The sequence below is a fragment of the Eretmochelys imbricata genome, chromosome 5 (assembly GCF_965152235.1).
Source record: "Eretmochelys imbricata isolate rEreImb1 chromosome 5, rEreImb1.hap1, whole genome shotgun sequence".
NCBI lineage: Eukaryota > Metazoa > Chordata > Testudines > Cheloniidae > Eretmochelys > Eretmochelys imbricata.
Window position 1 is genome coordinate 126,486,585 of NC_135576.1, and position 13,636 is coordinate 126,500,220.

Here is a 13,636-nt window from a genome sequence, read left to right on the forward strand (position 1 = left end):
TCCATTTTAACAAACTCACAAGGGCGGCAGGCCACCTACTTCCACTGTTTTGTTTCTGGCTGACTGTGGCTGTCCCTACGCGGGGAGTCTGGAACAGCATCGGAGCCGCACACAGCTGGCGAGCCGGCCCTCCAACGCCTCTGTCTCTAATGCACAATGTAACAGACACACAGCGTTTCACGCCCGTGTGCAAGCAGAGTGCACACGCATATTTACTCAGAGCCACGCGGAATACAGACAAGGTAACCCCCACAGAGGACACGTGTATACAGAAGACCGCCGTGCAATTCCCATGGGTGCACACGAGCACACACAGCGCCACACAACGTAGCACGCTCCCCGCCCTACTCCTAGCGGGGGCGAGGAATGGAATGGAGGAGGGGACGCTGATTGGTCCCACCCCCACTCAAGTCCCGGCTGAGGCCGCCGCTGGAGTCACGTGCGGGTTTGTCATCCCCGCCCTGCCTCTAGCTGATTGGCTGAGTGTTTCCCCTATGCTCTCAGCTCATTGGTGAGTGGCGCCCTCAGTCCCCGCCGGGCTCTCCCCGGCGTTAGATTTCCGGGGGGAGCGAAGGGGAAGTGTTGATCTTGGACCGGAAGTCGTCCTCGCTCGCGCCCCGGCCGTTGCGCTCCGTGTCCGTTGCTGCCATGGCCGAGTTCGATCTGTTCGGCGCGCCGCCCGCCCAGCCGTCGGCGGGAGACAGCCCGGGCGTGGGCAACGGGGCGCTGAGCGGCGGCGAGGAGGACCCGGCCGCCGCCTTCCTGGCCCAGCAGGAGAGCGAGATCGCGGGCATCGAGAACGACGAGGGCTTCAGCATCCTGGAGAGCGGCGAGGTGCCGGCGGGGCTGCAGGGCCACGGCGGGCCCTCGCCGGGTAGGGCCCCTCTTCCAGCGCCGCGGGGGGAGGCCGCTCTGCGCTCGGGCCCGGGGGCGATTCCCGCGGGGCCAGGGGCTTGCCCTGTGGGCCTCGGTGCTGGGCGGCTCGTGCGGCTCCGGCGAGGCTGGGCCGAGCCCGGCGGCCGGGCCAGGGGCGCCCTGTCTGGCGAGGCGCAGCGGCTCCGCTGCAGTCGGTTTGTTCTCACTCCCCGGCTGTCACTCGGGCCGCTCCCGAGCTGCTCTGTAGCAACGCTTGAGACGTGGCCCGTCCAGAGCCACCGCTGTCGCCCCGGGAGTCGGGACCTGCCCAGACCAATCCACGGGCCAGGTGACCGTGGCGCAGTACATGTGGCTGTGGCTTTGGCTTCTCCTGGGGCCGGGGCTCTGTCTGACCTCTCGAGTCCTTTGGGCCTTTTGATCTCTTCTGTGGTAGCACCTGATTGCCGTTGCGCTTGAGTAGCTGTGTACAGAAGCAGGGGTAACCATTGTTCAGTCTTTCTAGCTCCTCCCTGAGCTTCCTAATTCTCCCTAGAATCCTGTAGATGAACGGATAAAACTGGTTTTGGCCAATAACATCACTCCCCTTATGAGAGTGGCAGCAGTTGCAACACGTCTGGCTTTGGGTCGTGGTTGTACAGTACATGAATAGGCATCTTTTCTAAAGCAGAATTCCCCAGGCAGAAGTATTCTGTAGGCAGATGCGCTGTCCTGAAAAGTCTGTTTAGCCCTTCGCTTCAGTGTGTTACACTGTTTAAGCCTCCCATATCAGTGCATGATATTATCATTTCTCCCTCAAGTGTTTGAAAATAGTTCCTTTTAAAAATTACTAAATCAATGAAATCTAGCAGTTTCAAATCATAGAATCTCAGGGTTGGAAGGGACCTCAGGAGGTCATCTAGTCCAACCCCCTGCTCAAAGCAGGACCAATCCCCAACTAAATTAAACTTAATATTGTAAATTGTAGAATTTCTGGTTTGCTAGTATTAATATTGCTTTAAAATGAATAGTGAATTCTGTTTAATATTTTAAGAATATCTTACTTTCCTTGCATCTTGCAAAACAGATTCTTCAGTACTATAGACCCGTAGCTTAGTAACAGTACTTTCCCCATCTATTTGTGATTGGTTTGAAAGAACCATTATTAGCCTCAGTTTATGGACTTGCAAACCAAAATAGTGCTGCTTAAAACAGCACGATGGTCCTGTATTGAATTTAACACTTCAGTCTTAATTTTGTGAATCTTTAGCTTTACTCTGAATTGGTCAGGATTCCTGAGACAAAAATAGACCAGTGTACCATGGATATTGGAACACTGAGCTTAGCTGAAGGATGCATAGAAGCACAGACTTGATGTCACTAAATTAGTACGTTCTATAAAGTTGAAAAGATTTAACGGAGGAAGCTTTGATAATAGTGACAAGCTCCAGTATTGCCCCGAGTACTGGAGTTGCATCCTCCAGGTTTAGTTAAACATTCTTCTTTAGATGAGAAGTGGAGACTTGGAACCAGATGTAGAAAAGAGCAGTTCCTATTGAGAATGTTGAGCACTTATGAAAATCTGGCCATTTCATTTAGGTCTACAAACAGAAGCTGATGTTCAGCTTGTCTGAAAAATGTAGATGAGACTGACTGATCCAGTATATACTATACCTTATATTATTTCCACCAAGGACAAGCTAAGCTCTGAAGCATTTGTGATCGCCTCTTTCAGTATAGTGTTTTTTAGCCACTGGGCTAATGTTTAATTTATGTAGCCTTCAGTCATTGTTTCTTAGTAACCTTTGTACCTCTTTCTAACTTAGAAAAATTGCCTTTGCATAATACATGCTGCTTTTTCTTCAAAGGAAAGGTGCTCTTTGTATTTCTCAGCAAGCTAAAATTTGTTGACTTATTAGTTATATTGAGTATGTTGGTCTTACATTCTTCTCCATGTATGTATACAGTGTAGCAGTGTCAGAATATTAGAGACACTGTGGGTGAGGTGATATCTTCTATTGGACCAACATCTGTTGGTGAGAGAGACAAGCTTTTGAGCTACACAGTTCTTCAGGTGACCTCTTTCTCACCAACAGATGTTAGTCCAATAAAAGATATTACCTTACCCACCTTGTGTCTGTTTTCTCCATTACACTTTTATGGGTACTAAAACACTGCTAGACTTGCGACTTGTTTCCATATTTTAAGTTGAATAATGTAATTTTTTTAAGTACTTGATGGATTACAACATCTCAAATATAAAAAATCCTCTTTCTGTATAGCTTTGAAGTTGGAGATTTACTGGATGATTGAGTTTGCTTTTTTCCTATCTCGTATAGTCCCTTAACTGAACACTTCTACTCTGTAGAGTCTAGCTGGGATGACTAGGTGGACCAGAAGAGCATGAGACTTCCAGACGTAAAGCTTCCATGGTGCTTACTATTCCATTAAGGGCTACTTCTAAACTAGTCACGGATGCAGCCCTTCTTTGTCGGTGTTCATAATGGAGCCTAAAACCTTCTGTGCAGCGTATTCTAACAACTTTCTACTAGGGATGTTTACATTAAGTCATTTCCTGAGCTCTGGTGTTTGGTCCTGTTTTCTATTTCCTGCCCCAAGTCCATCCTGCTCTGATAGCAATTAGTGCCTGTATAGATGAGCGACTTCACAGAGCACTCAGACTTCAACCAGGAATAAGCAGCAGATGAATTTATAAGGAGCAAGCACCTTGTTTTTTATCATGAAGTCTTTGGTAACCTAACTGATGTAAGCATAGATTTTAATGTCTTAGAATGAGTAGGTCTCTAAATGACATACAGCTGTAACTTTTTTCCAGCCTAAGTGACTGTTTAAAAAGCAAGAAATAATTTCTTCATTTTTACGGAGAAGTACTTCCCCTATGGGGCGCTTCCTCATGTCCCCTGCAATCTTTCCTTTCTCCAGTGGAGCAACTCTGAAATAAATTGGTCTAAAGTCAGCCTTTGCTCCACATCCATAGTGTGGCTATCTCACTGTTATGAATCCTTCTCTAATACAGAGAACCCTGGTGAACCTTCCAAAACTAATTTGGCTTGACATGAAAAACTCTAACTTTTTAGTAAGCTTCTCTTTTAAATGACAGAGTCACACTTCTGACATCCCTATAGAAAAGACAAAATCCTGTTTCTAATAGATTCTAGAACAAATGAGTAGGAGAGGATTATAAAATAGAACTTGATATTTTAGTTGGGAAGATCTGTCATTCAGTTCCACTTGAATTAAAATTTAATGGGTGTTCTTTCCCTAAAATCCAGTACAGAAGGCTGACTTTCAGTTTGAGCTGCTGTAATTAGTTCTCATGACTCCAAGAATTTGAACCTTCCTACTGACCTGCTTCTCTGGGAGGTGAGGTTACTCAGAATCCTTAGTTCCACCTCTGACTATAAAACTGCATAAAGGTTACAACAAAAGTGTATCAGGACAGCTGTCCAACTCTTCTTGGTGAGATGTAATAGTTTTGCATAATACAAGTAATTGGCTGACTGCAAGCAAACTGCTTTTTGCACCCTGTTAATTTTAAATACTTAAGCGCAGCAGCAGGGGATTTGTGGATTTACTTTTTTTAACTTTAACCATTTAACTGCCTTATTTACAAACAATACCAAATAGGTTGAGTTATATGTAAGGCACTGTATTACCAGAGTAAAATCTGACTTTATACAGTAGTCATGAAATGAGATTATAGGTACCTCCACAGGAAATAACTAATTACAATGTAAAAAATGAAATTATGCAGTGAAAAGTAATCACCAGCTTCAGCTTGGGTGTTTGTGAAAGGGTATGCTGGAGGAGCTTGTATATATGCTTTTTAAATAAAAAAAAAAATAGGGCAGTGTTCAGCTGGCTGCTTGGGCATGTAAAAGAAATTCCACTTGCTCAGTTAAAAATCAAAGGAAAGGTGGAACTTTACAAGATTTCTCAAGACATGGGACAAGTGTAAAAATGGAGCCATATCAAACTTCTGACCAATTTTGATCCTCACTATGTCTCTCGTTAGGCACCCCTTCCCCAGTGATGGGCCTGTGCCTATTTTTCTGTGTGGAATCCCACAATCCACACCACTCTCTCCTTGGTTCCCCAGATCACCGCATCCCCATCTACTAGTTGTTCCCACAGCTGAGCCAACTGGGTGTTGGTCCCTGCTTTAGACTTTCTCTGCCATAGGAACATAACACGGAAAGGGTTAAAACAACAAAAGGATTCATTGTTCTCCATTTGAGCACTGGCAGCTGAACTGCAGTAACTGCCTAGTTATCTGGAGCGCTCCAGCTAGAATTAACCTTTAGTTTTCCATAGAGCAAGCTACTATTCAGAAGTAGATATCTCCTGTCTTCCAAGGTTGCAAAGATCTTCTGGTCGAACAAAACGTAAAGAACTGTTGCGTGTGGTGGGTGTGTGTGGCTTTTTTTTGTGTGTTGCAGTTCAGGTTATGAAAATAAACTGCCTGGATATTGATCTTAACTTCTATAGCAAGAAAACTGCATCAGCATGTCTTTTCTTTCCATAAGAAACACTATGGAAACCAAGACCACACTAAGCTATATTGGTGGCTCACGCATAAGGCTGCGATTTAGTCACAGAATCCATGACTTCCAAAGCCCTCTGCAGCTCCCAGCTGAGGCTGGCTGAAGTCGCAGGGTCCCCTGCTGCCTGTGGAGGCAGGAAGCTGTGGGGTACCCCAGTCACCTCGGGGGGGGCCCGTGCAGCTGGGAGCTGCTGTAGGAGGGGGACCCTGTAGTTCTGGTCCCTCGTGTGGTGGGGTCCCCTGTGGCTCCCAGCCCATGGCAGATGCCCAGGCTCCACATTCTGTCATGGATATATTTAGTAAAAGTCAGGGCAGGTCACGGGCTTCTGTGAATTTTTCATTATTGCCCATGACCTGTCCATCACTTTTACTAAAAATATTTGTGACAGAATCTTAGCCGTATTCATGTATAGTGTGTTCCAAAACAGTTGCTACTCAATTAATGGGAGAATAGTAAATATAACATGATTACTAGCAGAGATGGGCAAACTGCTTTCTGGTGTCCCTACTGTGGATGTCAGTGGTGTCTAAAGAAGACTATGTGGGCACTCTTCGGTTGCTAATTTTCTTTCCAGTCACTTTCCCAGTTTTCACAGGGAGTCTGACTACCTCATTATTGTTCTTTTAGTGTGAAGTGACTATTCTGGGAGTGTTGCATTTTTGGTCTGCAGTTGCTTCTGCAAATGCTTTAGGCTGGGTTTTTCTGAACTCAGACTTATCTTTTGCAGTTGTACATGCTGTAGTTTAAGGGCTTGTCTAAACTGGCACTTTACAGCACTGAAACTTACTGCATTCGGGGGGAGGGGGGTGTTTTTTCACACCCCGAGCAAGAAAGTTGCAGCACTGTAAAGTGCCAGTGTAGACAGTGCACCAGCGCTGGATGTGGGTTTTTGTTTGGGGGGGGGTGTGTGTGTGTGGTTTTTTTAAGAGTGCTGGGAGAGCTGTCTCCCAGCACTCTGCCACGACCACGCAAGCCACGTTAAAGCACTGATGTGACAGCACTTTAGCATTGCCAGCGTAGACTAGCCCTAACTTTAATATACTACTGTAGGAGCCCCCATACATATGCTTTTTTTGGGAGTGTCTGTGTAACCTCGCTCCGAAGCCTCTGCAAACATCTGCAAGAGAAGGGGGGCAGCAGTAGCCTTCCAGCTGCCCTCTTATGAGATAGGGATTGTATTGAAAACCTGGTAAGAGTTAATGGGTGCTGAAGGGTAACTCACTGTTCTCTGGGGAGAGAGAGCAGGGTCTGGAATCTACTTTGTAGACCCTCTGCTTGTGGTTCTCTTTCGCAGCAGGACAAAAAGGCATAATAGAAATTGGAGGTTTGTGGGGTTGGAGAAAGCAGAAGGTTTCAGGTGGGCTTCCTCCTAAATAACTGACTGGCTGGGATACTTGAGTCTTCTCTTCATTACCTCTTCCACAGGAGAGAATCTTGTGGGTATTAAGTTGGATCCTTCCAAGTAATGGAGGAGGTAGTGGAAGTTTTTATAGGGGGTAAGGTGGGATAGTCTTGATTGCTCTTCTGCTACTGCACCCCATCAATGCTGACTGAAATGAAGAAAGCTGGGAGAGAGGAGTGGAATAAAACAAAAATCAAGTCTTCCTAAGGGCATATTTTTCAAGTGCATTTACTAATTTTTTTTCCCCTGTGATGATGAAGTTGATGATGATCCCTCATCTGGGGTTAATGCAAAGGTGTCACAGTTAGGATGCAAGATGCTCGAGGTATTTGCTGAGCTGACTTTTTCTAGAATACCTGTTTAAAACTTAGTGTTTGCAGGTTTACCGGGCATTGGGTTACAGCTTAATGTCCATCACACTTGAGTAAGCTTGTATGTTCTATTAACTAGTGTAATTTGCAAGGAAGGAAAAACAGTTCAACCATGTTAATTAGATAATATTTTTAAATGGGACATTGACAAGGTAGAAAGGCCTGTCTCCAAAAGTTCAGTGTTGTCTGTCCTTTGACTAGTCAGCCCTTGCTTTGACTTGCTGTAGTGGGGATAACATCTTAACTGCAGATCGTTTACCCAGCAATGTGCACTCCTGGGAGCCAGCCAGTTAATAGACAGAGTAGTCTGACAGTATGACTGCAAAGAGAACTAACACAGGGGTCGGCAACCTATGGCATGCGAGCTGATTTTAATGGCACACTGCTGCCTGCCGGGTCCCAGCCACCAGCCCTGGTAGGGGCAGGGTAAAGAAGCTTGGTCCTGTTTCAGAGTAACAGCCGTGTTAGTCTGTATTTGCAAAAAGAAAAGGAGTACTTGTGGCACCTTAGAGACTAACCAATTTATTTGAGCATGAGCTTTCGTGAGCTACAGCTCACTTCATCGGATGCATACCGTGGAAACTGCAGCAGACTTTATATATACACAGAGAATATGAAACAATACCTCCTCCCACCCCACTGTCCTGCTGGTAATAGCTTATCTAAAGTAATCGTCAGGTTAGGCCATTTCCAGCACAAATCCAGGTTTTCTCACCCTCCACCCCCCCACACAAATTCACTCTCCTGCTGGTGATAGCCCATCCAAAGTGACAACTCTTTACACAATGTGCATGATAATGAAGTTAGGCCATTTCCTGCACAAATCCAGGTTCTCTCACTCCCTCACCCCCCTCCAAAAACCACCCCCATACACACACAGACTCACTCTCCTGCTGGTAAAAGCTTGGTCCTGGCGGCTGCAGGGCAGGCAAGCTCCCCTGCTCTGCTGCCTCTTTTCCCCAGTGTGCTGGGTTCCTCTTCTCTGCCCCCCCCCCGCCGCCGCCCATCAGCTGATGGCCCTTGTGAGGAAGGGGAGAAGCAGTGCGCTCTCTGCTCTGGGGAGGAGGCAGAGTCAGAGAAGAGGTGGGGGTGGAATCGAGGCATATCCCCTCCAGCCCCCTGCCATGAGCTGCTCTGGGCAGGAGGCTAGGAGCACCCCCACGACCCTAGCCCACACCCCCAGCCCTCTGCCCTGACCCCTGCACCTCCCCCACACAACCCCAGCCCTGGCTCTAGCATCCCCCACATATTCCCAGCCCCCCCATGCCCTGACTCCTAAACCCCCACACATACCCAACCCCCCCATGCCATAACTCTTGCACACCCAACATTCCCACCCTGAGCACCAAACAGGAGCTCCTGCACACCCCCACACATTCCCACCTGCACCCCTCACACCAAATGGGAGCTGCCCAGGTAAGCACTCCACACCCAAATCTCCTGCCCCAACCCTGAGCCCTCTCCCTCATTCTGGCTCCTGGCCAGACCTTACACCCCAGCCTGCACCTTCACCCCCAGTCCTGTGCTCAGTGCACTCCCACCCTCAGCTCAGTGCAGAGAGATAGGAAGAGAATGGGCTAGAACTAGGGAGAAGGTAGGTAGCCATTCTGTGGGCGGGGCCAAAATCCCAGACCGGCAGTGGGCTGGGCAGGACTGCCACCAGGACCTGGGCTGTCAGTCTGGGGCCGGCCTAGGTGAACAGAACCCCAGGCTGGCAGCGGGCTGAGCGGGACAGCAGCATAAGATCAGCATTTTCATTTAAAAAAAAATTAAGCTGCTTAAACATTTTGAAAACCTTGTTTGTTTTACATACAGCAATAGCTTAGTTATATAATCTGTAGGCTTATAGAGAGACCTTCTAAAAAACATTAAAATGTATTACTGGCATGTGAAACCTTAAATTAGAGCGAATAAATGAAGACTTGGCACACCACTTCTGAAAGGTTGCCGACCCCGGTCTAATATTAGGTATATGTTCCATTATAGCCCTTTAAAGAAATTCTGGTCCTATAAATAGTGTCAAGTTTCACAATCAAACTAATACATCTCAGAAGGGGAAATATGTTGTCATTAAATGGAGCTTCTTAGCTGGCTATGTAGGGGAGATGAGCTCTAGCTCTCTCATACAGCTTGAGTAGGAAAGCAGGCCTCATGTATTCCTAACACAGTTGCTTATTCTGCCAGTTACACTTACGGTAACATGGTGGTGACTTCTCTTTGTTCTTTCTTTAACAGCCGGGTCTATTTCAGGTTTCTTTAAGTAATTGGTATGAAAATGAAACCCTTGTTCTGCTACTTCTGTTTAAATTAATGATTTAACATTAGGCAAGAAGAGTCTATTTCCCAATTCCACTAGATTTTTTGTTTTGTTTTCCTGATACGCATAGAGACCACTCCTACGAAATGGTAGGGTCATCTGTGAAGTCTAGTTCAGGGAACTCTTTTAGAAGTACACTAGAAAGGAAGGCTCAGGTAACTGTAAAATGTTCTACTCAGAAAAATAGGGTAGAAGACTAACCTGTTTAAAGGACAGGAAACGTGAAGTTGCCGCCTAGTCTCCTCACCTGCCCCTTTCTTGAGTGGGCTGCCTCCGTACAGGTGAGGTTTCAAATCCCTAAATTTGTAGAAATCTTGGGTTCTATGCAAATATTGTGAACACCTGTTAGAAGCCATGGCCATCTACAGAACTACTGTATGTTGTCCTGGGTTCCTGGCTGCACTGTCATGGTCCCTGCAGGGACTGGTTTCCTAAATTGGCAGAAAGCCCGGGGAGGGGGGGAATAGGACAGTTTGCTGATGTAGGTAACCCCTGTCCCTTTTTCAGGACTGTGAGTGGCTGTAGTACCCTCCCCTTCCTGCATGTGTAGAGACCTAGTTGAGCAGCTTTCATATGAAAGGCCTTCATCATGCTCTTGCTAGGAGAGCGTGCCACAGAATCACTTCCACATGCCGTGGGGCTTTTCTGTGTAATGAAGGGGAAAACTTGGTTTAATAGATTGGAATGGGGATTAGAACACACATTCAAAAGAGTAAACCCTCAAGGAAAGGAGTATTCAAGGTGGCTGCAACTAGGAGTAATGGAACAAGTTGGAAAAATGCTGAATCTGAGCTGTATGTGTGAAGTCTTGAGTATAATATCTGACACATTGGAAAATGAACTGGAAAACCATATTGGACAGTGCTGTGGAAAACCACTCTGATTAGTAAGGGATGGACTAAATTAAGAGCACTGCACTGAACACTTAGTATTTAATCCAATTACTTCCAAATGGTCACTAGGGCATGACAAGGCTGAGTGGGAGTTGATAGCAATAACTGGCATGGCCTTTCATGTTAACAGTATGTGGTTTTGTGTTGGTAACTGAGCAGCATGTCATACTAAAGAGAAACATGATGAAATTGGTTCTGAACTGTTATCCATGAAGAGATCCTTGATCTACCAATTGGGCCTTGCCTTGAGTATCTGATGCCCTAGATAAAGAGCCTTTGGCTCTTTTAAACTGCTCCATGTGAAGACATAGCCTTAGCTCACAAATCTGATTTGTACATTTGAGTTACCCCAGCCTGGCCTTTGGGGCATCAAACATTAGACACATTTCCTTGCTTTTCTTTTGCTCTTCTAGATGTCTCTCTATTGCAATCTGAATTAAAATATTTTCTCACTAAGTCCTCTTTCAGGACCTGTCTTTCCTCCCCTCTTTAAGCTAGCCCTATATTTTCCTTTGGCCTTTGTCTCCCTCCTAGCTTATGCTGCAGACCTCTGAAATGTGCAGAGGAAATTCTTCATGGCTCTTAAGACTCATTTTTCCCCCACTCTTTCCCCTCCTTTCTCCCCCCCAACACACACACAGTGGGACATCTAAGAAAGTTCTCTACCTCCCTAACTCCAGTCTCTCAGAGCTTCAGCTTCAAGTGTTTTTCTTCAGGCTTTGCCACTGTCTTCTGCAGCCCAGATCCACTAACATTTAATTGACTCTGGGGTTCATTTGTTACATCTCAAAATGCATTGCATACCAGAGTGTCAGATCTCCTCTCCCTGCAGCTCCAAGCTGAGACTGTTACAGCAAGGCGATTAGGTCCCTCAAAGTGCCAGCATGCACAACAGGATTGGTTGCTGGTGGGACTTCAGGATGCAATGGCACAGGCAGTTCTTGTAGCCTGTCTGAATCTGCCACTGGCTCCAAAGCCACACGGAGCAGCTTTGGTATTGTTGGCTGATGGAAAGGCTCCCAGGCAGGCTATATTTAAGTTTTTCTCCTAAGGAAAGCAGACGGATGCTCCATGTTTCCAGAGCAAAGGCTGGCTGCTGCACAACCTCGGCATTATTTGTACTGGGCCCAAGGCTGGCAAGCAGCCGGTTATTCCAGACCGCTGTTACTGAATTATGCAAACACTGTACCTGAATAAAGTTGCAATAAGAGAATGCTTGGCTTCTAGTACTGCTTCTATTTTCGTGCTTTTGTGTTGGCTTGTGGTGAATATTGGTACTGTATACAGAAGAGGTAATGGTGCTATGCCTGGATGAGATGGGATCAGTATGCTGACTTTGTATTCAGTTGCAAATTTTGAGACACTCAAAGAACTAACATGCAGAAAGGAACTTACCACCATTTTCACTGCTTTCTTCTGTCTTTACTGCTTTCTAATACTAAGAGAATTGCTTTGCATTTTAGTACTACTTTTGTGTCTAGACATTGTAAAGGTGCATGTACGTCCTCCTCCTTGGACATCCCATTCATACTTCTAGTCAGCAATATTAACTAATGTATGGTACTGAAATTCATCTGCAGAGGCCATGTTTCTACAGCGGTGTAATTATACAAGAAAACTGAACTTTGCTAGAATTGTGAAGTTGAGCATTCAAAAGTTAAACTCCAGATTTAAGGTTGCTTGCGCAACCTCAATTGGCTCTCTCATGCATATGTAATTACATGATCACATATTTCATACAACCCGGCCTCATTAGCTCACTGAATGGTAGCTATTGAGAACAGAAATTCCTTGTGAAACTTGCATAGGATTGTATGAATCACTGCACACATTTCAACACTATACCAAAACTTTAAGCAACTCCTCATCTGCTTTATAATCTCTAAGAACATAAGAGTGGCTGTGCTGGGTCTCCCCCATTGTCCATCTAGCCCAGTATACTGTCTTCAACCAGTGGTTGGTGCCAGATGCTTGAGAAGGAATGGACAGGGCAACTTATCAACTGATCCATTTTCTGTCCTCCAGTTCCAGTATCTGGCAGTCAGAGGTTTAGGGACAACCAGAGCATGGGGTTGTGTCCCTGACCATCTTGGCTAATAGCCATTGATTGGACCTATCCTCCATGAATTATTTAGTTATATGTTTTGGCTTTCAAACCATCCCCTGGCACAGAGTTCCACAGGTTGACTGTTGTGTGAAGAAATACTTCCTCTTGTTTGTTTTAAACCTGCCTGTTAATTCCATTGGAATTAATTCCTGGAATTAATTATTGTTCTGTGAAGAGATAAGTAACACTTCCTTATTCAATTTCTCCACACCAGTCATGATTTTATAGACCTCTCTCATATCCCTCTCACTAGTCTTTTCTTCTAAACTGAACAGCCCTAGTCTTTTTAATCTCTCCTCATCTGGAAGCTGTTCCATACCCCTCATCATTTTTGTTTATCCTTGGTACCTTTTCCAATTCTAATATCTTTTTGGAGCTGAGGCTACAAGGACTGCACACCGCATTCAAGGTGTGGATGTACCATAGATTGATCTAGAGGCAATATATTTTTCTGTCTTATCTATCCCTTTCCTGATGGTTCCTAACATTGTTAGCTTTTTCGACTGAGCAGATGTTTACAGAGGACTATCCACAATGACTCCAACATGTCTTTCCTGAGTGACAACCGCTAATTTAGACCGCGTCATTTTGTATGTATAGTTGCAGGTTTCAGAGTAACAGCCGTGTTAGTCTGTATTCGCAAAAAGAAAAGGAGTACTTGTGGCACTTTAGAGACTAACCAGTTTATTTGAGCATGAGCTTTCGTGAGCTACAGCTCACTTCATCAGATACATACCGTGGAAACTGCAGCAGACTTTATATATACACAGAGAATATGAAACAATACCTCCTCCCACCCCACTGTCCTGCTGGTAATAGCTTATCTAAAGTAATCGTCAGGTTAGGCCATTTCCAGCACAAATCCAGGTTTTCTCACCCTCCACCCCCCCACACAAATTCACTCTCCTGCTGGTGATAGCCCATCCAAAGTGACAACTCTTTACACAATGTGCATGATAATGAAGTTAAGCCATTTCCTGCACAAATCCAGGTTCTCTCACTCCCTCACCCCCCTCCAAAAACCCACCCCCATACACACACAGACTCACTCTCCTGCTGGTAATAGCTCGTCCAAACTGACCACTCTCCAAGTTTAAATCCAAGTTAAACCAGAACATCGGGGGGGGGG

General features: G+C 45.7%; 1 protein-coding gene across 1 annotated transcript in view; it reads left to right on the forward strand.

Moving 5' to 3' along the window:
- The first annotated feature begins 563 nt into the window (after positions 1-563).
- CLTA (clathrin light chain A) overlaps positions 564-13,636 on the forward strand; it is a 30,083-nt gene continuing 17,010 nt past the window's right edge. The window contains exon 1 of the mRNA XM_077817851.1: positions 564-874. Coding sequence (XP_077673977.1) covers positions 649-874 — 226 coding nt within the window. The 5' untranslated portion in view covers positions 564-648. The remainder of the gene's footprint in view (positions 875-13,636) is intronic.